This window comes from Heloderma suspectum, chromosome 8 (assembly GCF_057233095.1).
Source record: "Heloderma suspectum isolate Gila_16-S chromosome 8, 16-S_ref, whole genome shotgun sequence".
Taxonomy (NCBI): Eukaryota; Metazoa; Chordata; class Lepidosauria; order Squamata; family Helodermatidae; genus Heloderma; species Heloderma suspectum.
Genome location: NC_139465.1, coordinates 13,411,128 through 13,437,243, shown reverse-complemented (window position 1 = coordinate 13,437,243; position 26,116 = coordinate 13,411,128). Strand labels below are relative to the sequence as shown.

General features: G+C 42.9%; 1 protein-coding gene across 1 annotated transcript in view; it reads right to left on the bottom strand.

Annotated features, from left to right (window-relative positions):
* Positions 1–638: 638 nt before the first annotated feature.
* The window catches only part of TOX3 (TOX high mobility group box family member 3), a 132,213-nt gene continuing 106,735 nt past the window's right edge, over positions 639–26,116 (bottom strand). The window contains exons 5-8 of the mRNA XM_084812983.1: positions 12,326–12,595; positions 8,036–8,263; positions 5,756–5,836; positions 639–2,587 (exon numbers count right to left, since the gene is read on the bottom strand). Coding sequence (XP_084669109.1) covers positions 1,850–2,587; positions 5,756–5,836; positions 8,036–8,263; positions 12,326–12,595 — 1,317 coding nt within the window. The 3' untranslated portion in view covers positions 639–1,849. The remainder of the gene's footprint in view (positions 2,588–5,755; positions 5,837–8,035; positions 8,264–12,325; positions 12,596–26,116) is intronic.

Below are 26,116 nucleotides of genomic sequence, written 5' to 3'. Positions count from 1 at the left end.
GGATCCAGTCCAGCGTTCTAGTCACACAGTGGCCAACCAACCATCTGTGGGAAACCCACAAGTAGGACATTAGTGCAATATCATCCTCCCACTCATGTCCCCCAGCAACATAGGCATACTCCTCTGAAACTGGAGGTAGCATATAGCCATCGGGACTAGTGGCTATTCATAGCTTTATCCTTCTGGCAAATTGCTAATGTACACCAAGCACCTTGGATTGACTAGGAACCCCTCGAATTCTGAAGAGCACATTCAACTTCTGGTATTCTACCAGTGACTGTAAGTTCATCCAGTGCTTTCCTCCTTACAGCCTATGAGAAGGCGATTGCACGCACGATCAATGTGGGTATGAAACCTGGACTGCTGGAATGACCCTTTCAACCTGGAAAAAGATAACTGCTTTCACTAGATACCAACTTTTAATGATATGAAAAACTAGATACCAGTTTTGTTCTTACCCTTAACTTGCCAGGTTCAAGCTGAACCTGCCATCTGGAAGGGCTGTAATAGTGAGATAAGCCCTGAGCATTATGGTTTAAACGTCATGGTAAAAGTCATGGTATGAGCAGGCATCTCATCCTACGTGGTTAGGATTAACCATTTACAGTTTTGCAAAGTACTGGGGGTATTTGTTTTTTACTGAAATGTGTTTATTCTATAGCAAGATAAAAGCATTTGTTTTAGATAAGCAAAATACAAACAACTTAATTGCTGCTATTGTAACTCATAAAAAAGTATAAAACAGCATAAAAACACAATAAGCAATGTCGCAATTAAATCATTCATGTTACCAGTGTTTACATTAAAGCCTCATTTATGAAAACTTTACAACACATGATATGAAAAACTTACATCTTTTTAAAGAAAATATTTACATTGATTATTCAGATGTGACAATCCTCTTAAATAGTCTACTGGTATTACAGCATTTAAAAAAAAAACCCTCACATTTTTTCCTTCTTACTTTTTTTTTTGTAATAACAGTTTTATTTAAGTGCATTTCCTTTTTTAAAAAATACAGTGTATTCAATCTGAAAGTTGTTACCCAAACACAATAGAATATTCACATTTTTTTAAACTGGAATGAGCAGAACAGGGTAAGAATATATTTTATTACAAAGTAGTGTAGTATTTGGAGAAATTATAGCTAAGGTGATAAGATGGGCTTTGACATTTAAGAACTTTCACTTGCATTTTTTTCCTTCAGAAGACATTTTAAAAAGAAAAAAAGGAGCTTTGGCAAAAGTCTGATTTTTACATTTTTTTTTCTTTTATGGCAGAGAAAATCACCGTCAACTACTCATGTCACACAACTGTGATTGCATGAAATCAATCAACATTTTACAGGTAGTTACAACTGTGCTTTTAAGGGACTGATGAGTTCAAATGAACAAAAAACAAACCCAATGGGTTTTGAAGTGCATCAACTAATCTTGCAAGAATGAACAGTTTTAATCTGACACTGTGAAAAGGCCTTTTTCTTTTCAGTCTTAATGCCCAGGCATATCCAAGACTATCTGATTCACATATTATAAGTAAAGCTCGAAATAAATTAAAAAAGGCATCGCATGAAGAAGCAGAAGCAGAAGAAAAGAACAGCACAGCTTTTTTCTTAAAAACAAACAAAACAAAACTGGAAAGAAACAGGAAAACAAATATTTATAGTCATCTAAAAGAGTATACACAGCTACATTGTAGTTCTTTATTGCCTATCTAATAGACAGTTTAGAGGCTCACTTTATCTGTTATGCATCCCTGCATAACTACCATCGGCAATGCACAGTTTTCAGCCAGAAATGCTTCCCCTTTGCTGAATTCATAAGGCAAAGCAGCTTTGCAATGCATGTCTTCAGAAAATACTGGCCTGTGATAACAGCTGAGTCTGCGTCTGGGTTTGTATTTGGGACTGATGCTGCTGGGTGGTTGGCGGTGGGCTGCCAATGGCCGGGATGGGGGAGGTTATCTGTGAGGCCACGGGGGAATGCTGCTGAGGGGAAGGCTGAGACTGGTGCTGCATCTGCTGCATCTGCTGCTGTTGCATTTGCTGCAGCTGCATATGCTGGAGCTGCTGTTGCATCTGCTGCTGGTGCTGCTGCTGCTGCAGGTGCTGCTGCTGCTGCAGGTGCTGCTGCATGTGGTGCTGGAAATGCTGCTGCTGCATCTGCTGCTGGATCTGCTGGTGCATGTGCTGCTGGTGGAGCTGCTGCTGCTGCATCTGCTGCTGCTGCAGCTGCTGCAGCTGCTGCTGCAGCTGCTGCTGGCTCTGCAAGGTAGGGCTGGCTTGGGAGGACGCTGATGTGCCCGCCATGTTGGCTCCCATGGAGCTGATCAGTGAGGTGGAAATGTTTGTGGGCATGTTGGGGGCGATCGTGACTGAGGCAACAATCTGGTTCATGGGCAGCCTCATAGCCAGAGGCTTGGGAGCGATTGCCCTGGGGAGGGGTTGCTGCAGAGTCTGCGGCGACGCGGCCACCGTTGCATGTTGGGGAAGTGGCGTGTTCAGAAGAAGAGATGAGGACAAGTTTGTAGATGCCAGTGTCTGCTGAACAGATCGGATGGTTTGTGCTTCAGCTGACTCGGCAGCAGCCTGCAGTCGTCATCGTTCAGAAACAGAGACGCGCGGTTAATAGCAGCTGATACAGTGAGGGCACTTCTATTCTTATTCATATATTGTTATTATTGTGAAAGGAAGGGAAGGGAAGGAGGATCCCAGCCACCAGGACCAGCCCCAACCTCCCTGCGAGGGAGGACCGCTCAGGACCCAACCCCGGGACCCCCTTCCCAAAAACAGGACTGGCCAAACCCGGCCTTTCAGTCCCCCCAAAATACCCAGCGGCTACCCTCGTGAGCCAAGAGGCACTGAAATAAGCACTAAAGTTATGCAGAGAGACCACGCCCCCTACAGGTCGGATAAAGGTTGTGTTGCCCCAGCCGTAGGCTCTGAACTCGTAATTTAGAGGTGCCAGGATAGTGATACATCAGATTCAAAGGTTTACTTACAGGGAGACTTTATTGTGTAACTTACAGCACACAGGCATACCCAACGGCTGGATCAGACAGCTTCTCTGAACCACGGGACATCAGGTGCAATGGGTTTTATACAATACATGTCAGCAATGAGGCAGCACAACACTAGCAAGCGCCCCTAGCATTCATTCCCAGCACAGACTAACAGCACTAGGTTCTCAGCACAGCCACCCCTATCTTGGAATAAACACATAGCTTCACTTCTCAGGCACAGCCTGATAAGGCTTTCTACTCATTAGTAAGGAATGTGCTGAGAAGGCTGTTATTGGCCCTTTGAATCATCTGCACATGCTCAGAGGCTTACTAGCAAAGGAATTGCACCAATAATGAACTTAAGCAAGCATTATGGATCTCTAGGCCCCTCTAACACTATAAATGACTTGGCTACACTCCTGGGGCCAATGCAAAGGTTTATTAAGATCAAATAAAGGGGTAGAGGGAAAGGGAAGAATGGAAGTAGCAAGTTACACAAGAGGGTACAAAGCCAAATCATTTAACTGTATACAGAGAGCTTCATGAATGCACACCCAAGCAAAATAATAAATCTAGCTGGCCTATCCTTGCATACCTAAGTATGGATCTCCCCGGATAGCAACCAGCCATCTGCAGGTCCAAGACCACCAGGATAAAGGGAGACGCCATGCCTCTACCTCAGCCCTCTTTTAAAGCCTGGCCCTGGCAACCCAAGGCAGAGTTTCCTTCAGCTAATCACTGGCTCAGTCCCTGGGTGGACCGCCCTGGCCTCCAAGAGGCTGGAACTCCCCACCAACTCCAGCTGTTGACACTTTCCAATCAGCAGGGACTGCGCCGGGCCTTGGGCAAAGGGCCAAGGAGCCTCTAGATAACACATAATCCTAGGTGGTTACATCATACATGGCAGCCTGACCTAATCTTCTGGTGGAAAACAGGCTGTCATTCTTGACAATTATCATATCCTATCACATTTGCTTCCTACTTCTTTCAAGGCAAATCACAGAAACACACATGAAGTTTCCAACCCTTTCTCCACTATGAAACATTCAGAGGGAGTGGGGTGAATGTGTGTAGGGCAGAGGGGGCAGAGTCTGTGGCCTGTTCCCCTACCCCCCTTACAAGTATTCATTGATGGAGCAGAAGAGCCCCCTAATGTTTGAAGAAGGCTCCGCTGAGCAGGGATTTGAACCCACAATTCCCCAAGCAAAGTCCAGCACAAACTATCCATTGCACCATGACCAACTCTCTCTGTATTAGCTTCTCATTTCTGCAGATACAGATACCTTGAACTAAAGGAAAATTCCCAGTAGTCTGTTCCTGTTCTGTTTATTATAAGGGCTTTTATGAGAGCTGCATCCACTAAATAATGCAGCATATACAACCTTGGTTTTGGCACATTGATATTAGAGCTTCTCATAATATGTTCTACAATGCCGCAATGCTTTAGGCAAAACCAGTTGCTTTTGTTTTGTGAACAGACGGAACTCCCCGACCAATTTATAGAGCACTTCTCAGTATATACAGTTCATCAGTCTCATCTTCTTCATTGAACAGTAATCTCAACAGCTCTATTACTGCACCTGCAGCTACTTCTAGAGTGAACAGAGATCTCCTTTACACATACCCCAAGGTTGCCACCTCCTCCATGGTTCCTTCACACTGGTAAGGGTCCATGTACAGGTTTGTGGCTTTCATGTTTTTGTATTTTGGTGTGCTTTTTTATTTTGGCAGCTGCTCTGTATTTTGTATATGATGATACCCTTTTTATGATTTTTTTAAAATTATTGTTAAGCCACCTTGAGTGCATTTTGCAAAGAGGCAGCATACTTAAAAAAAATCTATCTATCTATACCAGGGGTAGGCAAACTTCTTGAGCCATGAGCACTTATGACAATTTGAGCAACTGTCCTGGGCACCACCACAAAATGGCCACCATGGGAGGTGTACAAAAAGACTGAGTACAAAGCAGAGGTGGGGTCTGAGCCCCAACGTACTTAACAACTCTTTTGAATGCACATTTTCAGCACCAACAGAAACCTATTTCATAGTAATCCCAACTGCCAGTAAGAAAATGTGTTTTTTCTTCTTTTTTTAAGTGGGAGGGGTAGGGCATCTTGGCGGCCTATCCCTGATCTATACAACACGCACACTTTTCTAGGAAGCTCAGAAGATGCCTTATACTATGTCAGACCATCAATCCATTTCGCTCAGTATTGTCTACTCTGACTGACACCAGCTTTCTAGGGTCTCAGGGCCAAACTATGTTAACTAGCATGCTACTCCAAATGGGTATTTGGTTTACTTAAAAATAAGTGTGAGGGCTTGATCTAGGTCAGGACCACAGCATTTGGGGATCGGAGGTTAAATCCTTCCCTTCCCCCACTGCTCTCATTCCCCTCCCAAATCTGCCCCACATCCCAGATACCAATATTAAACATAAACCCATTGATGACAATGGGAGCTCTCTTTTTTTACTACCACTATTTGACGTGGGCATGGTGGGTGGAGGTCTGGAGAGCAATGGGAGAGGGAAGGATTAAAGTTCCCTTCCCAATGTGCTGTGTTCCTAATCCAGATTGGGCCCCCATGCTACAAAATACCCATATGGAGCCTGGGACATTTTGCATGCAAAGCAAGTGTTCTACTACTGTGTTATGGTTCCCTCCCTCTGCTAATTTATTTTTAATAAGGTGACAAAAAAACACATTAAAAGCACGGATTCTATACATTTAACTGAAGTCGGAATTAGGCTTACCTTGGAAACCAAACTTGCTCTGTAGGCAGCAAGTGCCTTAAGGTATTCCTTCTTGGCAGCTTCTGTTTTCCTTTTATATACCTGTATTAAACACACACACACACTATAATTAACACCACCTCCAGCGTATAAACTTCACTCTATAAAGTAATTCTTGCCTGAAGAGGGACGTTATGGTCACATAAAATTAAGAAAGTCAAAAGGGGCAATGACTACACAGACTATGCAAAGAAATACCTCCAAGACTTTCATGACTCCCCACTTCCTCTTCTCCTTTAAAATCCTTATTTTGAGAATAGAGTTGGGCCAACGTTATATTGTGAATATTAATTAATTAAATTTATATACCACCCAACCAGCTGATGCCCTCAAAAAACAAACAAACCCTGAAACAATAAAATAACAACCAAAATAATAAATACATCAATGAAAATATCAACTTATTAAAAAATTAAAAATATTAAAGAGCCAGCAGTAAAGTTAATAATCAGAGCAACAGATTAAAGATGAAATGCTTGCTGGAAGAGGAAGTTCTAAATGTATACAGCCGTTCCCAGGGAGATACACCTGCCATGTAAATGTATACAGTGAGTACACTAGGCAAATCTCCCTAGAAAGGGGATTCCACAGATGGTGGGGGGCTCTTCCCCTGGTAGCCAGCTGCAGGGATGGGGAAACAAGCGATGTTCGATTCTCTGAACATCATCTTGCTGCTCATCTTGTGCCCAATTCCCGTTCGTGATCACTGCTCACTTTGCACGAACAGGAAACGTAGACAAATCGAGCAGCGATCCAACGGGAGATTTGCGCCAATTGCCCCAAATTTGCACAAATCTCCCCCAATTTGCACAAATCTCCTAATTTGCACACATTTCCCCCATAGAATAAAGCGGGGCTGATTTAGTCTGCTCAGGAAATTTGCACAAATCGAACTGGAAATCAGGAACGAGACAAATGCGAGCACGGATTCAAAAATGTATGAATATTTTTAGCAGACACATGCTCGCTCTCATATTTGGGACTTTGAATGGGGCATGCTCGTATGTTTTGCACACAAAAAATAAATTCTCATACATTCCTAGCCACCCAACAAACTCATTGGCTTCATGATTGAAATGAAGACAGGGAATGCTGTGTGTGTGTGTGTGTGTGTGTGTGTGTGTAATGAGGCTGAATCAACAGCCCCTGTGGTCTGGAAATGCTGCTACCGGAAGGGCTGGGATTTTCACTACTGCTCAAATGGTACTGGGAAGAGACTGTTCTTTCTTAACAGGGCAGCATCCTCGTGAGTGTGATCCTGGTTGATCCTGGATCAGTTGATCCTGGTGAGTCTGGCTACTTGAATAGGTTGGGAGGGTTCCAAACACTCCCTCCTCCTTTCACACCTCAAAGGATCAATGAAAGGTGAGGGTTCATCTCAGCCCAAGGTGAGATATATAACAGAGCTGGTTCTCACTAAGATGACAAAATTGAGGGGTGGGGCTATGCACTTAAAAGATCTGAGCCCCAATCTTTTCAGTGGCATCTGTGGAAGCTTTTTCCCCCTAAGCTTAATTGCCATGCGTAGGAGGGACTTTGCGAAGGCCACAGTGCACAGAGAAGGGACCATTAACCCCTCCTCCCAAGCTGCAATCCACCTTGAAAACTGCTCTCTGCAGGGCCATTAAACAGAGAGAACAAAACTTCCATCCACACCAATGGACACCTAGGGCACTGGAAAATAGATCCAGGACCATGGGAATTAGATTCGGGGCTAGGGCCCTGTGGGTTCAGGCCTAGCACTGCCCTGTACTACTTCAGACTGCAGGAGAGGGCTTGTAGTACTGACTGCTTCTCCATGCAGAATTTGTTTTTCCCCAGGCATAGAATTTCCTCCCGTGATGGATGAATCTCTCTTTAAAGAAGGTGCCTGTCATCTTCATTTTGTATAAAGGTTATATGAAAACAATATTTTGCAATATAGAAGTCTGCAGCCTGACTGACTGGTAGATGTTACTAGTACATCAAAAGTGTTTTTAATCAATTAACCGATCTGTCGATTAAAATACTGCAGCCCTACTAATACAGTCATTTGAGAATGAGAGGCTGATTTTGGAGCTAGGTTCTCAAATGGAATGACAGACAGCATTGCTGTGCTACCATCCGTGCTGCATTTCTAATTAATGAAGTCAAAAGGATCAGACCGCTGGTGTTTAATTAGATGGACTGTAGTCTTTGGCATCTTTCCATTCATTGCGTAATCACCTGTCTCCCCAAAACTCCAAAGAGTCCCTTGGTTACCTGTTTCTGCTCTTCTCCTAAGCTGTCCCACATAGATGCTACGATTTTTGACACCTCCCCAAAGGTAGCGTTGGGGTTCTGCCCTTTAATTGCCGCTTGCGTGTCCCTGAAGAAGAGGGCATATGCTGACACTGGCTTTTGTGGTTCATTGGGGTCTTTCTTTTTCTTCTTCTTTGGAGTCTTAGGCTTCTTGCCAGAATCTGGGGCAGCTCTCTTTTCTCCCACAGTCTAATAAAAAGCAACAACAACAAAATCAGCATCTTATTTCTAGCACGGGATGTTATAAAATTGACTATACATATACAATTGACCATACAATTGACAAGGCTATTTGTGTGCTATGTTAAAATCCACAACATGATATGCCAAGAGAACCCAAAGTAAAGGAAGAAAAAATCAAGATATGTGCTCAAAAAAATAAATATTTGACAAATAAAAAAGCAGCAATTCTGGCAGTCCAAGACATAAAATATATTTCTGATCATAAGGGCTAGAAGCTTTCATTTTAAAATTATGAAAGTTGGGTTATTTGAAAAGACATATATTACAGATATCAGATTATTATTGTGTCTGTGTGTTTGTTATTTTTTATTTGTGTACGTGTGTTATTATTTTTATTTGTCCGATTTTCATTTTTTGAACACAGATGGATATTTATTTCAAATTTAGGACAGATAAAAGGAAGGTTTTCTTCCCAAAGCACATAATTAAACTATGCAATTCACTTCCATAAGATGTAGTGATGGCCACCAATTTAGATGGCTTTAAAAGGGGATTAGACAAATTCATGAAGGATAAGGCTATCAATGGCTACTAGTCCTGATGGTTATATATTAACCAGTATTGGAGGCAGTATGTCTCCATATACTCATTACTGGGGATCATGACTGGAAGGGTGCTGTTGCACTCATGTCCTACTTGGTTTCCAAAGGCAGCCGGTTGGCCTCTGTGTGAACAGAATGCTGAACTAGATGGACCCTTGGTCTGATCCAGTATGGCTGTTTTTATGTTCTTACATGACTATGCAGAAGAACCTGAGCAGATTTCAGAATGTAAAAGATAAGGGTCTTGTATATGCAAATACTTTGTAAAATATTGCAAGGCCAGTGTGTAAACCTTGTTTTCGCCAAGTGGAACATAGTGTAGTATCAGCTCCAGCTTGGATCTGCAAAGCAATAGACCAAGGCTGAGGTCTTAAAGCTACTTACCTTAAAGCTGCTTAAAGGACACATGTGTAGTCTGGGAGCCCTCCTGGACTCTGCACTAACTGGGGAAGCCCAGGGTGCTGCAGTGTCCAGGAGTGTGTTCTACCAGCTTAGACTGGTACGCCAGCTGTAGCCCTATCTGGAGAGGACAGACCTTGCCTCAGTTATCCATGCACCAGTGATGTCCAGGCTGGACTACAGTAATGTGCTTTACGTGGGGCTGCCTTTGAAAACAGTCTGGAAACCAGCTGGTACAGGATGCGGCCACCCGAGTGTTGGTGGGGGGAAGGCAATCTGATCATATAACGCCTATACTGCTCCAGCTGCACTGGTTGCCAGTGTTTCTGAGCTCAATTTAAATTGCTGATTTTGACCTTTAAAGCCTTACATGGTTTGAAGGACTGCCTTCAACCATATCAGCCTGCCCATACTTTAAGATCAGCAAGAGAAGCCCTTCTCATTTGCCCACCTGTGAAGGCAGTTAGTGGACAACTACATGAAAGACAGCCTTTTCTGTGGTGGCCCCACACCTCTGCAATAAGTTGCCATCAGGGATCTGCCGGCCTGTCAGGAGCACCCTAGCTGCCTCTTGCAATCCCCTCCAATAGCCAATTCAGGACACAGACGACGAGGATTCTTTCTGAGGCTTTATTCCTTTATGACTCTCTCAGATACTAATCACTAGCGACTAAGCAAGGAACAGCACTGGGAAAAGATAGCAGAGTAGCCTAAGCTCCAGGTAAGGCAGTTGGTCCCCGTTTGAAGGGGAACCATGGGAAGACTCTGAACTTATGGGCTATGGAGAGATCCTCCCTCTTTCCCTTGGGTCCTCAGGACCGCGACTGTTGTTTGCACACCAAACAAGCGCTACGCCTCCTTTTGGCACCCTCCATCTGTCGCCGCTCCCTGCGTCTGTGCCAAGCATCCAGCAAGCCCCCCTCCAGTGCTCTCTCACTGCCAGGGTCACTATCTATCCCAGGAATGCTGGCAGGAGGAATCTCTGCCAGCTGCTGTGCTTGTGAGAGATGAGTGAGTTCTCTCCCACGGATTGCTGTTCCTCCTCAGAATCAGAACTGCTCTGGGGCTCTATGGGCTCAGTTTCCACCCTGACAAGGCCCTGAAAACCTACTACTTTACTTTGGCCTTACCATGATTGTATTTTATCAGATTGGGTTGTAGCTGCTGTTGTGTGTGGTAGGTTTTGTTTTTATGCTGGTGTTTCTTGTTTTTTTAGGATGTTTGCTGCTGTTGCTGTTTTTATTATGCAAGTTTTATTGTGCTGTTTTTACTGTTTTTATTACTGTATCAGTTTTTATTATGTGAGTTTTATTGTTGTAAGCTAGGAAGGCTCCTGCCTTGAAAGGCAGCCAAGAAATACGTTAAATAAATTAAATAAATACATTACCTAGAATGGTCTCAAAGAAAGAGCAGGGGATGTTGATTTCTAGATATCATTGTTGTTATTGTTATTAATCAATGGAGGCCAATCAAATGAGCTTTATATTTGTTCATAAGCCACCTTACTGGTCTTGCACACCATGCCTATTTCCCCCATTAAATCATCATCCTGTGCTGTTCCACAGCTACAGTAGCTAACATTAAAGCTTCCCATGGTAGGGTGGTCATGAGTCCTCTTTTACAGAGGGTGGTCCTCTGCTTTGAATGCATCCTCTATTTGAAGGACTATCCAGTCAAAGTCCAATTTATGGATAAAAAATGTTCTGAACCACCCAGAGAGCTCTGGCTATTGGGCGGTATAGAAATGTAATAAATTAATGAATGAAGCATCAGAAAGAATAGCTAGGCCTTGAAGTTGCTAATCAACAGCACCTGGAGAGTAGACGGACCAAGGCACATACACTACCTAGTCACAGTTGTCCACACTATGGTGAGATGTACTGTGTTTCAATTTAAGTTATAATAAATATATTTAAATTTGCATCTCTCTCTAAATTAGCATATGCAAATGTTATGCAGATCACTGTCATCTTTTGTCATCTTTTCTGGGGGGGGATAGATTATCATTTTCTTGGTGATGCATAAGTGGCCCATCGTTCCAAATAGAATTCACTGGCATATAAGATGAGTTCCAGAAATAAGATACTTTGTATGAAAGAAGGAGGAAGCAATTCATTGTTACTGTTTCAGCCTTTACTTTTTATTTTCTTTTATTTTTTGGTTGTTAGGCCGCTTACTATGGCTTTGTTCCTTTTTCCAGGTCACAGAACAATTAATAGAGTCATTCTTCAATCACTACTGAGCTTCGACGAATCCCTCTGCAGCTGCCCTCCATAGCCTGTAGGCAGAGTTCTGGTAGAAAAGGCATCTGATGGATCCATGCGATTAATTTCAGGCTTTTCACATGTGCAATTCCCATGGTCTTCATCAAGAATTCTGCATATATAACCTGCACAACTAATTTCTTTATTTAGCTTTCTGTAACCTGCTCTAACCCTCAAGCTTAAGGCTAATAACTGCAAAGTAAAAAAAAATGAAAGCAAGTGAAAATGTGCTATGCTCGAAATATATATATATATACACACACACACATAATTTCGAGCATATATATTCCGACCACCAAGCACCTGCTAGTTGTTTACATCTCCAAAACAGATTGCTATTATTCGGAGATATTTCTCAGTTTGCCATCTCTTCTTTGCATGCCCATTTAATCTCAGATGAAAATGAATTTAAGAGCATACTCAAGACTTCCATGAAGAGGTAAAGGTCGCTTTTTATATCTAGACAAATGTATCTTTTTAAAAATAATAAAATAAAATGCAACAGCAAGGAATGTTAAAATGTCAAAAGTGTTGCAAGCAGATATGGCAAACAGAATTATTGCCTCTATAAAATCTGAAAGTTGTCATAAGGAACTTTATGCTAGCAATGTCCTTCTTTTTAAAAAGTCACAGAATAGCAGCGATGTATCTTGATGATTAGCAAATATCATACAGCTGGATAAAGATGTTCCTTCTTAGCCATATTCAAATCCTCTTTTTTTAAAAAGTAAAATTTGAAAAACCCAACCTAACCATGGCAATGGAAAGCATCTTCTTCCAGTTCAGCACACCCAATAACTTACCCTGTTTGAGTCATCTGCATCCTCTTCATTTATTGAACTGGACGGCGAAGGTGTTGCTGATTTGCTTGCAGGAGGTGAAGGAGAAGCATGTGGCAAGTTGGCACTGCCTAAATTCAGCCCAAGTTGAGCACTCAGCTGGGATTGGTTAATAGTGGTCAGCTGGTTAGGAGGCATAATTCCTGATCGAGTGGCATCTGTCATGTGGACAATGGATCTCATAATCAAAGAGTGGTCCTGGCGATACTGTGGCACCTCTGTATGGCTATGATCCTGAAAAACATACGGGGGAAAGGTGCTATTGAGGTACTATAATTATTAAGTCAGCCAATATTGCAGATGTTTTAGATAGTCACATTGAAGAGGCACATAGATGGCAGAGTGCTGAGGGGGCAAAATGGAAGGCACCACTTCAGGTTGATGCAGGCTGGAGATCACAGTTTGAATGCCTCTCTTGCATTAAATGAACAAGCCCCTGCAAACAGAAAACCAGCACATCAGGCAAAAGATTTGGCCAGAACCATTTTCCTTGATGTACTAGTTTTCTATTTGGAGGAAGGTTCCCCCCTACTCCTCTAACAGAGGAACCCCCACCCCCACCTGCAGTTCCAAGTGGTACTTTCCTTTCTACCACTACAATCCCCAACTCTTTTCTGCTTCATGTGTCGACCCAGCTACAGGTTCTTGTAGCTGCCAAGCAGTGGAAAAAAAGTGAAAAGCAAGGTTCTAGAACTTGGATGGCCAAAAGAGTCCAACTTGGAGAACCTCTAAACATTTAGCTTGAGGAATCACAGCACATAAAGAATACCCACCCCTTGGATAACTGCAGTAATCCCCTCGATGGGATTTTTTTTAAAAAAAGTTACTAGCATTCATGGTGATGGAGAAATACCTAAAATGTGAGGAAAGTTCCCAATAAACGCTGAGGCACTAGAAGGAGCACGAGTGTCACTGCAGTCCTATGCACATTTACTTGGGGCCGTGGTAGCTTAGTGGTTAAGACGCTGAACTGCAGACCGGAAGGTCGGCAGGTCAGCAGTTCGAGACCCGAGTGCTGCATGACGGAGTGAGCTCCCATCTTCAGTCCCAGCTTCTGCCAACCTAGCAGTTCGAAAGCAAGAAATTGCAAGTAGATAAATAGGTACCGCCTCGGCGGGAAAGGTAACAGCGTTCCGTGCACCTCGGTGTTCAGTCATGCCGGCCACATGACCACGGAAGCGTCTTCGGACAGCGCTGGCTCTTCGGCTTAGAAACGGGGATGAGCACCGCACCCTAGAGTCGGACACGACTGGTTGGAGACACCTTTACCTTTAAGCCCCAATTAACAAGGTGGGATTTACTTCTGAATAAGCATGCCTAGGATTGCATTGTTAGAGAAGTTATCAAGGACTGGCACTTTACAGTGCAATCAGGGCCGGCCCTACCATTACACAGAGTGAAGCAGTCACCTCAGGAAGCAGAGGCTGAGAGGCAGCAGCAAGGTGTTGGAGGAGAGACCTGTGTGCCATGTGGCCTGCTCTGTAACCCCAAAGTTAGCCTGCTGTCTTCAGGTAAAGTGGAGATGTTGTCCCATCATCACCACAAAGCACAGATTAACCCGCCAATCCAGTTGGCCTTTGTATGTGAAATGGGAGGGACACCATCTTGGTCTTTGCTTCAGGCAGCAAAATGTCTTGGGATGGCCCTGAGTTCAATCCTATACAAAACTCCTCAGAAGTGAGTTTTAGTGAGTTCCAGATAAGTGGATACAGAATTGCAGCCCTGTTCAGTAAAGATTCTCCACAGACTCCAGTCCTTTGCTTTTATGCCCTTATTACAACCCAAAGTTTTGAGTCCCAGTCTTCTCATAAAACCTATAGGCATCCGATGCATGTAAAAGGTCTAAAATTCACAACTCTGATCTCCTTGATATTTTTTTTTTAAAGAAAATATAATGCTTTATTAAAATATATATTCTTTCATACTTTTGAAGATCTAGACCGGGGCGGGCAACACATGTCCCACAGCCTGCATGGGGGTGGGAGTGATTTTGCGCTACCCACTGCCCTGCTGCAGAAATCTGGTGGTGCAGTGATGGGAGGGAATGCTGGTTTGCGTAAGGAGCATACATCTTGTTTTAAAGCAAAACCTCACTCTCCAAAGTGTCCAGGGGGACAGTTTTACTATAAATGCTGTTGTACGGGGAAATCAGTGCATTTTTCCCCACTCTATGGCACTGCCAAATTTCGGCAAAAAATTCTGTGGTGAAGCAGCAGGGTGCAATCCCTGCCCCCCGCCCAAAGTAGCCCACCCCTGATCTAGATCGACAGTGTTCAGCTTCATTACAGTGCAATATTTCTGATAATTCTTCAGGTTAACCAACCATACCCCTTTGCTGGTCTTGAGCTGTATTCTTTCTACTCTTCATATCTCTGGCCTAGTTTTTTTTTAGTGTTGAATCCCTGTGCCAAACAAATGGGGCCTTTAATAGAAAAATATCTGAAGCACATTTAGGGACCGATCCTAAGCTCCTGGAGAGGGCAGCCATGGGGCTTTTGGATGCTGTGGATCTCCTTCTCTGCAGGCAAAGGGGCAGGTCCATCCATTGTGACCTCCTCCAGTGCTGTGGCAGAAAGCGGTAGCCTTCGGTGCTCCACAAGTGGTGGGGGCAAAAATGGGGTGTTTGGGGGGCACGTTAGTGAGACTTTTGATCCTCTGGGCTGAAAGACACCTTGTTCCCTGACACCCACACACACACCGAATGGCCCCCAAAGTATACCAGCTCTGGAGCTGGCATACTTATTTTCTTTCCTATTTGTGCCAATGGAAGGAGAATTATTTTAAAAGGCTGAATGGGGTGGGATGGGATTGGAAAATCCTCCTCTTTCAGATCTAGCTAGCATGAACCTAGTGGGCTTAGGACATGAAAGTTCCTCTGCCATGGAATTCCCCACACACACACACACACACCCTCAGGGTCAAAACAGACATGTCATTATGTATGTGTCTGGTAGCTACTTTTTGCTTTCATTTTTACTCTAGAGGAGGTGCACACCCCATCTGAACTGGGACCATAGCCTGGGGGAGTTGGCAGGGTATTAAGATCTAGATCAGGGACCCTGCTCCTACTCTAGAGCAAAAATAAAAAGAAGACATAGCTGCTATACACACATTTAAAGCACTGCCTGTTTTGGCCCCCACACACCCTCTTCAGACTGCTCTGCCATTGGCTGAGGTTGCCTCTTTCTTTCAAGGCACCTTTTGTGTGAATTGTTTGGTTGCTCACTATAAGGGAACTCTAATCCAGAATTATATTGGCAGGACAGATCTGGAAGTCAATCGGAATATTATTAGTTTTTTGGAAGAAAAAAGGATATTACTTTCTGCATATTAAGTCAACTCTTTTTGCTTTGTAGTCACTGCATTGTTGCCCTAAGGAAGAATTGTTAATGTAAAAAACAAAAAAAAGATGAAGAGAACCATAATTGTGTGTGTGTTTTCAAGGCATTCAGAGGCCTATTTCCTGGCGGTTTCTTACCTATAAAAGGCTGCTCTTTACTCTTACATAAAGAGCCCCGCAGCCTCCACCCCAGTTCTTATCCAAATAAACCAGAATATAAAGACACGAATTAACAACACTTTACTCTAAGGGCCGATCTAGACTTACATTTTTTTATGCTTCCAGTGAGGTTTCATTCCCCATCTTTCACATTACGCTGTCCCCGGTTCATATTGGAACTGCAATTTCCCACTTCCCTGCTACCACTTTCAATACCCTGATGTTCCAGTATTCCCCATTCATGTGCTCTGCTTCTCCGTGTTTGTTACCGTATAAGGGTGTGTAAGTTTCTCCCACGCCTGTCCATATTCACCCGTGTTTGTATTTCCCTCCTGTCCAATCACAGCTCTCAGCACCCCCATCCGGTCTTCTGGCTACTGATAGCATAGCTTCCTCAGCATTGGACGTTTTATCACTAACAAGGAAAGGGTTGGATGTGCTTGCTCTTGTCTGATCTTGGAAGCTCAGGAGGGTCAGCCCTGGTCAGTACTTGGATGGGTGACCGCCTGGGAATCAGGCTTCCAGCACTGAGCAGGGGGTTGTTCTATCCCTTCAAATGACACTAACTTTTACCTCCTTCTATCCCCTGCTTTGGCTTATTTTTATTTTTTTTAATTAAGGGATTATCTTCAAGTCTTCAAAGAATCATAGCTTTTCCAGCCCGATTTCTGCGGACACTTGCCTGTCACACACACACATCCAGGCAGACAGTCATCACTATTCACAGACTATCATCAATAAAAATGTCCGTGGACAATTTTAACGTCATCTCATGAGCGGGGGACAAAAACAGGCTAGTCTTCGAAGCTTCGAAGATGCAAGCACCCCCACCCCCAAACCCGAGCATCTTCTGCCTCTGCATTTCTCAATCGGAGGGAGAAGAGGGTAAAATGCCTCCCTGCAATGAAGGGAGACACATCTGATCCCCCACCCCACCAAGCTCAGAAGCAACATCCTCTGTTGTTTCAGAGCACCGTATTAAGTTCAATGGGGCTTACTGGAGGGATGCACACTTACAGGGTGATCTTATGTCTACTCAGAAGTAAGTCCCATTGTGTTCAATGTGGCTTACTCCCAAGTAAGTGCCCAGGATTGGGGCCATGAGAAAACAGTATAGCGGGAGTTAAGCTACCAGGAGAAGGGGGTAAGGGAGCATGTGTAAAGGCAGTCAGTTGTGATCCTGCATTTAAAACAGCAGCAGAAAACCCCATTTTAAATGCAGGACTTTAGGCTGGTGGAAGATCCATATTTTTCAACTTCAGTCCATGGAGGCAGATGTGGTCTGGGATTGGGTACTGGTTTTGTGGGTCTCCCCTTTAAAAATCATATGAAATTATGAGGATCCCTTTTTTTTATTTTATGTACCATTGTTTTACCCAGTACCTCCCAACAGATTTTGGTCCCTGGGTGGATGGGGAAGTCGTCTTTTTCAGCCAAGGAGGAGAAAGCCTTCCAAGTTTTTATTTCACTGGCTACTTAGGGCACAATCCTATGCCTGTTTAGACAGAAAAAAAGTCTACAACTCCCAGGGAGTTGTAGGACTTTTTTTCTGTCTAAACAGGCATAGGACTGTGGTGCTCATGCAATTCATCTGGCAGAGCTTGGCATCTTTTAAGATTTTTTTTTAAGCAGTTGCTTTAGGCACTACTGCATGGGTGGGAAAGCAGTGTCTGTCACCTCCAAATCAGAAGGCAATTTGCTTTCAATGGGATTTCCCTCTGCGGCGGACAAAAAAAGGCAGTCTTCGAAGCTTTGAAGCTGCAAGCACCCCCCCCCCAAACCCGAGCGCTGGTGTGCCGCCGCAGCCACCCCTCTTCCTCGCACTGGCTATCAAGGACTGGCACGGGGAAAAGTGCCTTGGCAGGCACACCTCAGCCTCTCGCTCTGGCCTCCTATAGAGTAGGCCAGGGAGACAGCGCTGCGCTGCCGCCGCTGCCACCAGCGTTGGCGCAGCGGCCACCAGCGTTGGCAAGGGTTGGCGCAGGGAAAAGAGCCTCAGCAGACACCCCCCAGCCTCTCACCCTGGCCTCCAGCAGGTGGGGGGGAGAAGAGTATAGGTGCCTCCTTCTTCCCTCCACCCCCACCTGCTATTTATTTATTTATTACATTTATATCCCGCCTTTTTTCCTCCTGAAGGAACCCAAGGCGGCGTACATAGTCCTCCTTCTCCTCCATTTTATCCTCACAACAACAACCCGGTGAGGTGGGTTGGGCTGAGAGTCTGTGACTGGCCCAAAGTCACCCAGTGAGCTTCCATGGCTGAATGGGGACTAGAACCTGGACCTCCAGGCTCCCAGTCCAACACTCTAGCCACTGCACCATATTGGCTACATTGGCGGCGGCAAGAGACAAGGTGGTTGTTTTCCGTAAGGCCAGGAAAACTGTTGGAAAATGACCAGCCTCTCCTGCACCACTGCTGCTGTAGCAATGATGGGGGGAGGACGAGAGGCGCTGCCTTCTTCCCCTCTTCTTGCTGAGGGAACTGGTGTGTGTGGGGGGACGTAGTGGCAACTTCTCACCGGGCTTCAAGCCCCAATCGGATGCTTGCGCCTTCCCTACACACACACAGGGACAGAGGAAGAAAGGGACGGTGGGTGGGGAATCGGCGGAAAGACAAAGAGTTTCTGATCCTCCAATGAGAGCCGCCTTCTTTAAGAGCAGGAAAAGAGCACAGTGCTCGAGTGTGAACCGTGCTTGCGCATTCGATAAAGTACTGGAATGGGGAAACAGGGTGAGTGTGAATAATCACGTTTTAATGCGATGGCGTTTAACTCCACTGTCTACTGACTTCAGTGCGCTAGCACACACAATGTAGATCCAGCCTAAGTCTTGTCATTTCGGCTCAGTCTGAGATTTTTATTGAAGCTAAATTCTCCTGACTTAAACAGACCCAGAATCCAGTTTCATAGGCAAGCCTATGAATTCTTAACTATTTCATCTTTCGAGACGGTTGCATGGTAGTGCTTTCTCCACCAACACATCTGTGTTCATTCTTCCCATTCTGTGCATTTTTGTAGAAAGAGATGGCCTGTCCTGATAATGCTATTTTCTGGTTACTGACTTCAATAGGTGCCAATGTGTTTGCCTGGAATGACATATCAACACAACACCTGCTAACCCAAATGTACTGTCATATTCTGCTCTATCAGCATATGACGTTTTAAAGATGGATTTCTCTTCTTTCACAGAGAGCTCAATGGAGTTCCCTTTTTTATCCTCACAACAACCCTGTAAGGCAGGGTAGGTGAGAGTTAGTGACTTGCACAAGGCCACTCAATGAGCTGCATGGCTGAGAATGGAACTAGATGCTGCAAGAATTGTGTCTCCTCCTCCGGCCATAGCAACCAATAAACGAAAATGTATACAAAGGAAGGAACCTGCTTCATACAAGTTCAGACCATTGTTCCACCTAGCTCAGTCCTGTCTGCACAATGGTTCCCAGAGTTTCAGACACAAGTCTTTTCCTGCCCTACCTGGAGATGCCAGGGAATGAAACTGGAACATTTTACATGCTAAACCTGTGTTGTAAGACTGAGCTCCAGCCTTCCTTTCTAAGGTATAATTTGATGTCTTCTGAGATTCCTCAACCCTGCTCCACTTCATTGGCTGGGGCTTGTGCTTTGTCTTTTAGAATTTCAATATATATATATTTTTAGCTCTCTGTTCAAATACGGTGCGTAAAAAAATGTGGTGCTTGCTAGAAACTTTTTGAAATTTTGCTTCAGCAGATCACATGAAACATGTGTCCTCTTTTAGTTACCACCCAGACAGCAGGCACACAGGTCGCTATGATGAGATTTACTGTACTTCTATTTAACTTATAATTCCTAAATTTGCATCTAAACATATAAATTAGCATATGCAAATTCATGCAAATCTGTATCGTTTGTCCTTTAGCTGAAAGCAATTTCTCTGGCGCCAGTCTTACTACATTTTGCACCAGTAAGGATTGGCTTCGGATGAACTGGCTTTGTTTCTGGGTGTGGATACTACACAAGCACATTTCTGTGTTGTTGTTTTTACTCTGCACACCCGGCAAAATTGATTAGCAATGCTACTCTGTTCAACTGGACTAACACCCAGAAAAAATACAGAAAGATTCAAGACACATGTGCATATGAAGCCAAAAAGGAAATGCCCTTCTTAACTCAGTGCATGCATCTCAGCATGTGCTCTGTGTTTTGAGATTGTTTTAACTCTCTTGTGGTCCTGCAGAAAGTATCTGCAATTGTTTTCCCTTGACCCTTTCAAGTGCACCTCTGAATGGGGCAAACCAATATTTGGCCCTGAATAAAATGCCTACAAGGCTCTAACCTCTCTAAATGTCAGCATGATATTTTGGGAATGGCTCACTGTGTGTGAATATCTAAGGGTCAATGCTGTTGTTGTTTTAAAAAGCCATACAACACTGAAGATTGAAATTGCTGCATGATACATAGGTGGCAGAAATGAGAGTAACCTCGAGGAACTGGAGCCACTGGAATTGCTTGCCAATTTTCAGACTCATATTTCACAACTTTCTTTTGTGGGCTTCCTGTTTGAAATTATTACCCAGTTAAAACTCCACTTGCCATTCAGCTGAAAGAGCAGCATCCTGCTGCCAATGAACCACTAAGAGACTACTTTTTAGAAACAAAGCAATTTAGGTAGACAGTATCCACACTGTCCAGCAAATCTCTGCAACCAAGTCAACTCCAAACATCTGGGCAGATGCAGATCTTTAGGATTCAGCCTGTGCAGTTGAGGGAGGCACACTCTGCCATTTGTAAAGACTTGCCATATAATTGTCAAAGCTTTTAGAGATGACTGTGATGAGGACTCTTGTTTTAACCCCAGAAAAATGCTAAAAATCTATAATCATTTGACAACTAATGGTTGCACATTATGGCATGTAAAACAGTTACAGGTGCTCTTCAGGTATTATGCCCCTCATGTGTTAAGAGACATCCTGGGGATGAGCACACTAGCTTTGCTCCCTCTGTGCCCATCCCCACCACCCTCCATGCATTGGGATGGTGGGTATTGTAGTCCACTACATCTGGAGGGCACCAGGTTTGGGAAGGCTTGTCTACAGAAAACAGCTGTTATGAATGTATATTTCTTGCACGGTGTGCTGAATGTCAAATTGAAGCCTTCCTGAACAATCTGGTTTGTGTGGTGACCACGTTTCATGGCTCATTATGTTCATGAGATTAATGCAGGTGACATCTCCAGCTTTCTGAGACTACTCCAGTCAAGTGACTAAAATCCACTTTCTTCTAGGTCTCTTGTTTTTGTTTTGTTTTTGGAAATGTCACAGTGGATGGTGGCACCAAGTAAGACTTCAGTATTAAAAGCTTCTTCTATGCTATGGCCAAGAAGTAGATGTTCAGCAAAGCCCTTGGGGAAAAATAATTTAGGGTTGGCATCTGACCACTCAAATAATGGTGAAATAGTACAAGCATTTTTAAAAGCATGAAGATTATCAGAACAAAGAAGACGTTTGAGACTTGTGTGATTTGAAAAGCTGTGATTGTGAAACAATTACATTGACTTTAAAAAATCATTTCATTACATTGGTATTCTGCCTTTCCCCCAAGGAACTCTGGGCAGCATACATAGTATTCTCCTTCATTTAATCTTCCCAATAGCCCTGTGAAATAGGCTAGGCTTAGGCAAACACCACCTAATGTGCTACATCTATGCATGAAGATACAAACTGGGGTCTCCTGGTCCTAAACCAACACTCTACCCATTAGGCAATGATCTTTCCTACAGATGGCAGCTTGTGTTACTGTTATGCCTGCAGTCATGGCAGGAAGCTAGTGGGTGAAGTCTTCCTACACTGATAGGTTTGCTTCTGACTGCTGCAGGGCGAGGGAGCAAGCTGCCCTCACTCCTTCACTTGCTAAAAAAATGACACCATAATGAGGTTTTTAAAAAGGTAAGCTGCCATCTACACGAAGGAATATTTGAACATGGTCAAAATAGCAGGTGGTCAATTGACAACATTTGACCAGTCGATGGACAAAATAATTTAACCTTGTCACTACTGCCTGGCTATATAATGGAAGTAAGTCACCACTCCAGCTCTGATGCCACCCCAAGAAAACGTAATACCCCAGAGCTCTTTGGGGTGGGGATTCTCTCTCTTTAAACTATCCCAGCCAATCTGTGCAGACAAGGAAGAAGCATCTGGCATGGTAATGACATATGTCTAGCAAATGAAATAGGCCCATTGGAATGGTCAGCTTAGTCATAGGAAGCCCACAATTTCAACCACAAGCTTGAAAAGAGGTGGGAGATGGGAAGAGAAGGTTTGAGACATGTAAGAACTTAGCTCAGTTTCTGAAGGATACATATGTCACATACCCATGTGATCCACAAGTGAGGGAACAACAGTAAAGATGGGAATGGATGAAAGTTTGATAAGTGAATCAAGGAGGGTTATAGAAAATTAGGCCTAAAATGGATAGAGCAACTCCTTGTATGGTTCAGGTTAGGGTTAGTAGCTTAAGGGTGCAATCCTATGCATGTTTAAACAGAAAAAAAAGTCCTACAACTCCCAGCATTCCCCAGACAACCTAAATGTAATGGATCAGTGTCTGACGATAAAAGACTATGCTGACTTAATAAGCACCTCTCAGGTGAGAAACCACCATTTGTATAAATGAACAAATGATTGCTTTCAGTAATTAGTTGGGTTCCCCCTCACTTAATGATGACAATAAACATGTTCATAACAACAACAAAGGCTTATTTTAATAAATAGTTCCAGTCACTAAACACATTAATGAACCATGAAATAACTGTTTTATTTGTAGTATATTAAACAACATTGCTATAACATTGTTGTAATCACAACCTCACTCTTTCCCCGCACCCATATCAAGATCATAAAGTGGATATTAAAAATAAATTGTGGGAGTTTCTTTCTAAAAGAAAATTAGATGCGTATTGGAGGCACAATTTTATGCAGGAAAATAACCTGAAATCATACCTATTTGCCAGTTTTGAAATAACCTATTGATAATTTCTTTGCTGAAAGGATAAAATAGTAACTTTGAAGACAATAAATGTCTAGATTGAAAATGCTATTTTACAATAAAATTTTAAATAGCTGCTTCATTTGTTCATATCTTTGTGAAACAATAACATTCTTTCTAAGTCACCGATACTCGCTGTTTTTTAATCTTACATACCATCTAAAATTAGCAGCCCAGGTCCCATAACTTATTTAAAGTTGTAATAAACAAATTGGCCAGGAACCAAAGGACCATGGAACTATGAGCCCAAGGATGCTTCAGACTAGCAGTCTCTTTGGGCTCATAGTTGATTAAAACAGCAGAAGACAGACTTCAGAAATGTATTTAAATATTGAAAAGGTCTAGAAAAAAATTAGAAAGTATTTGTCTGGTACTTAACAGATAACAAAGTAGGCACCTGGTGAATGTCCCTTTGGAAAGAGTTCCCAGGGGCATCACATTCACAGCCAAAACAAGCCCTTTCCTTGGCCATCATCTACCTTTGGAGGAGAGCATTAGGAGGTGACTGGAATGACCACACCGCCTGATATAGGAGCAGGCAGTTTGTGATATAACATAGTTTACAGCTATTCCAAGTGGGAAGTAGGTGGGTGGTGGGGAGCCCAACATTCCACTGGGTTATTATGCTAGTGCAAGACCCCAGCTGTTTATACCTCCCCAAAGAACCAAATCCCATCTGAACAAGATTTTGCACACAGAGTGCTGCTATATTTTCAAAAAGTTACAAAAATTACATTTTCATGTAGGAAAAACTTTACACACATACACGTCGCAAGACAGATGTGTATACAGTTAACTCTATTTTTGTAAAACCCGGAGGTAATTTTTTTTTCTTTTTAATAAAAGAGAAAGAGAGAGAGGGAAAAAAATAAATGCAGGCTGAAAAGAGGCAATTATTTTACCGTCTGTTTCTTAGATATCAGAAAAGGAATTTCGAAATTCATCAAAGCTAACCTTCTGTTATGTACAACAGGCTAAGCTGAAAAGAATGTTAACAAGTTCAATTTTCATTCAATCAGCACCACTGCTCCTTGAAATGTTTCATTGCAGGAAAGAAATAAAAAATAATCTATATGGTAATTATTAGGATGAATCCCCCAGTAACTTTCAGCAACATAAAAGGTCAGTTCTATTCAAGATATTTTATCAGTCCCTTGCACATACTCCTGTCCTGTCATTTTAAATCTGAACAGCATTTTATTTTCCCATTTACAGCTACCTGAAGAATTAAGTACTTAAGCCAAATAAGAAAAAAAAAGAGAGAGAAGAAAATGTTGAACGCTGGCAAAGGCTATAATAGCATGGAGATAAATCGTTCAGCTGCTCCCTCTCAAGCCTCTAGGGCTGCAGATTTTTCTTCTCCTGGTGCACTGTGGGTATTCAAAACTTGTTCAACATGATTTCATTTCATTTCAGGCAGTGCCTGAGAAAACTAAATTACAGAATCAATCATACAGAAGGTCAGAGTGAGACTTCATTACAAGTATTGCATGCTTGCATGAATATCTTTCATTTATGACTGACCCAATATGTCACAATAGCTGTCTAGTAAAAATAATCCACTTTCTGAAATTGATGTACTACTGATGTCAGTGCTACTCAGCAGGCTGGGCAGATTATAGAGAGATGTTTAAAGGGGGGGAAAAGAATAAAAAGACGGAACCCTATGGAGCACAAGTAGCAGCTCTATAGAATTGCCATCCTTTGTAGATTAAAATAATTTCTCAGGTGATCATCTAAACAGTCAACTGTGCTTTAGTCTGTAATGACTTTCGATGGCATATGGCAATTGATTTCCATCTATTTATGTTTAGGGGGGGGGTGTGCGTGTGTGTACATGCGCATATATATATATATATATATATATATATATATATATATATATATATATATATATTCCACATCATGTTAACTCCCAGGAGTTCTTCTGAACTCAAACTAGACCTCATTCAATTTTTCCTCTAGAAATTCATTTACCAATGTTGATTTTTTTGTATTAGCATATTATTAAAATGCAAATGATAATCTTACTGCATTCCTTTTATCTCTCCTTTTTTGTTGTACTTCTCAATATCAGGGGAGGGGGGGACGAGAGAATCCCAGTGTAATAGCATGCATTTAAACTAAGATAAATGTGCCTTTGTTTCCTGTCAATAATAATGAAACTAATCAGCAGTATGACAAATTGTCATTCTCAGTACAAACAAAAGTGATAACAGGCTGGGGAGGGAATCCAAGCCAATACATCACAAGCCACCTTTAAAAAAAAAACCTAGTAGGAAAAATGTTAATCCATCGACACAGTCATTTTTAATACCTGCTAGGCCACATTCACTTTGGAAATAAAACAGTTTGCTTGCACTTAAAATGGACTGCAAGATATAGCAATCCTAAGTCAGTAATGGAATCTAAAGTATTATTTATTATTCTGGTGGTCTTCCTGCAGCAAATCTAAGAGAAGCCTGCAAAAGTACTATTATGTAGCTAGCCAACTCTGCACCCTGAGGGAAACATACAAGAACCTTGACATAACCTATTTTTACCCATGCCTCTGGCGATTTTCCATTCATGTTTGTAGGTGAACATGTCAGGTAGTAGTCAGAATAAAGCCAGAGACACACTTGTATTAATCATAGCTCTTGTCCAAGCACATTTCATTTCTTCTCTGTTTGTGCTTGAAAATTTCATGACATTTCTTCAAGGTGAAATTCTACTGGACATTTCAACAGGGTCGATCTATAAATCCAATTAAAATAGCTATCATTTGCAGTGAATCTGTCTAACACTGCAGTATTTCCAAAAGTAGACAGGATTTTGTTGTTGCTGTTGTTCAGTCGTTAAGTCGTGTCCAACTCTTTGTGACCCCATGGACCATAGCACGCCAGGCCTTCCTGTCCTCCGCTCTCTCCCAGAGTGTGCTCAAATTCATATTCATTACATCGGTGATGCTATCTAGCCATCTCATCCTCTGCTGTCCCCTTCTCCTTTTGCCTTCAATCTTTCCCAGCATCAGGGTCTTTTCCAGGGAGTTTTCTCGTCGCATGAGGTGGCCAAAATATCTGAGCTTCAGCTTCAGTATCTGTCCTTCCAATGAGCACTCAGGGTTGATTTCCTTTAGGATTCACTGATTGAACCTCCTTGCAGTCCAGGGGACTCGTAAGAGTCTTCTCCAGCACCACAGTTCGAAGGCATCAATTCTTCGGTGCTCAGCCTTCCTTATAGTCCATCTCT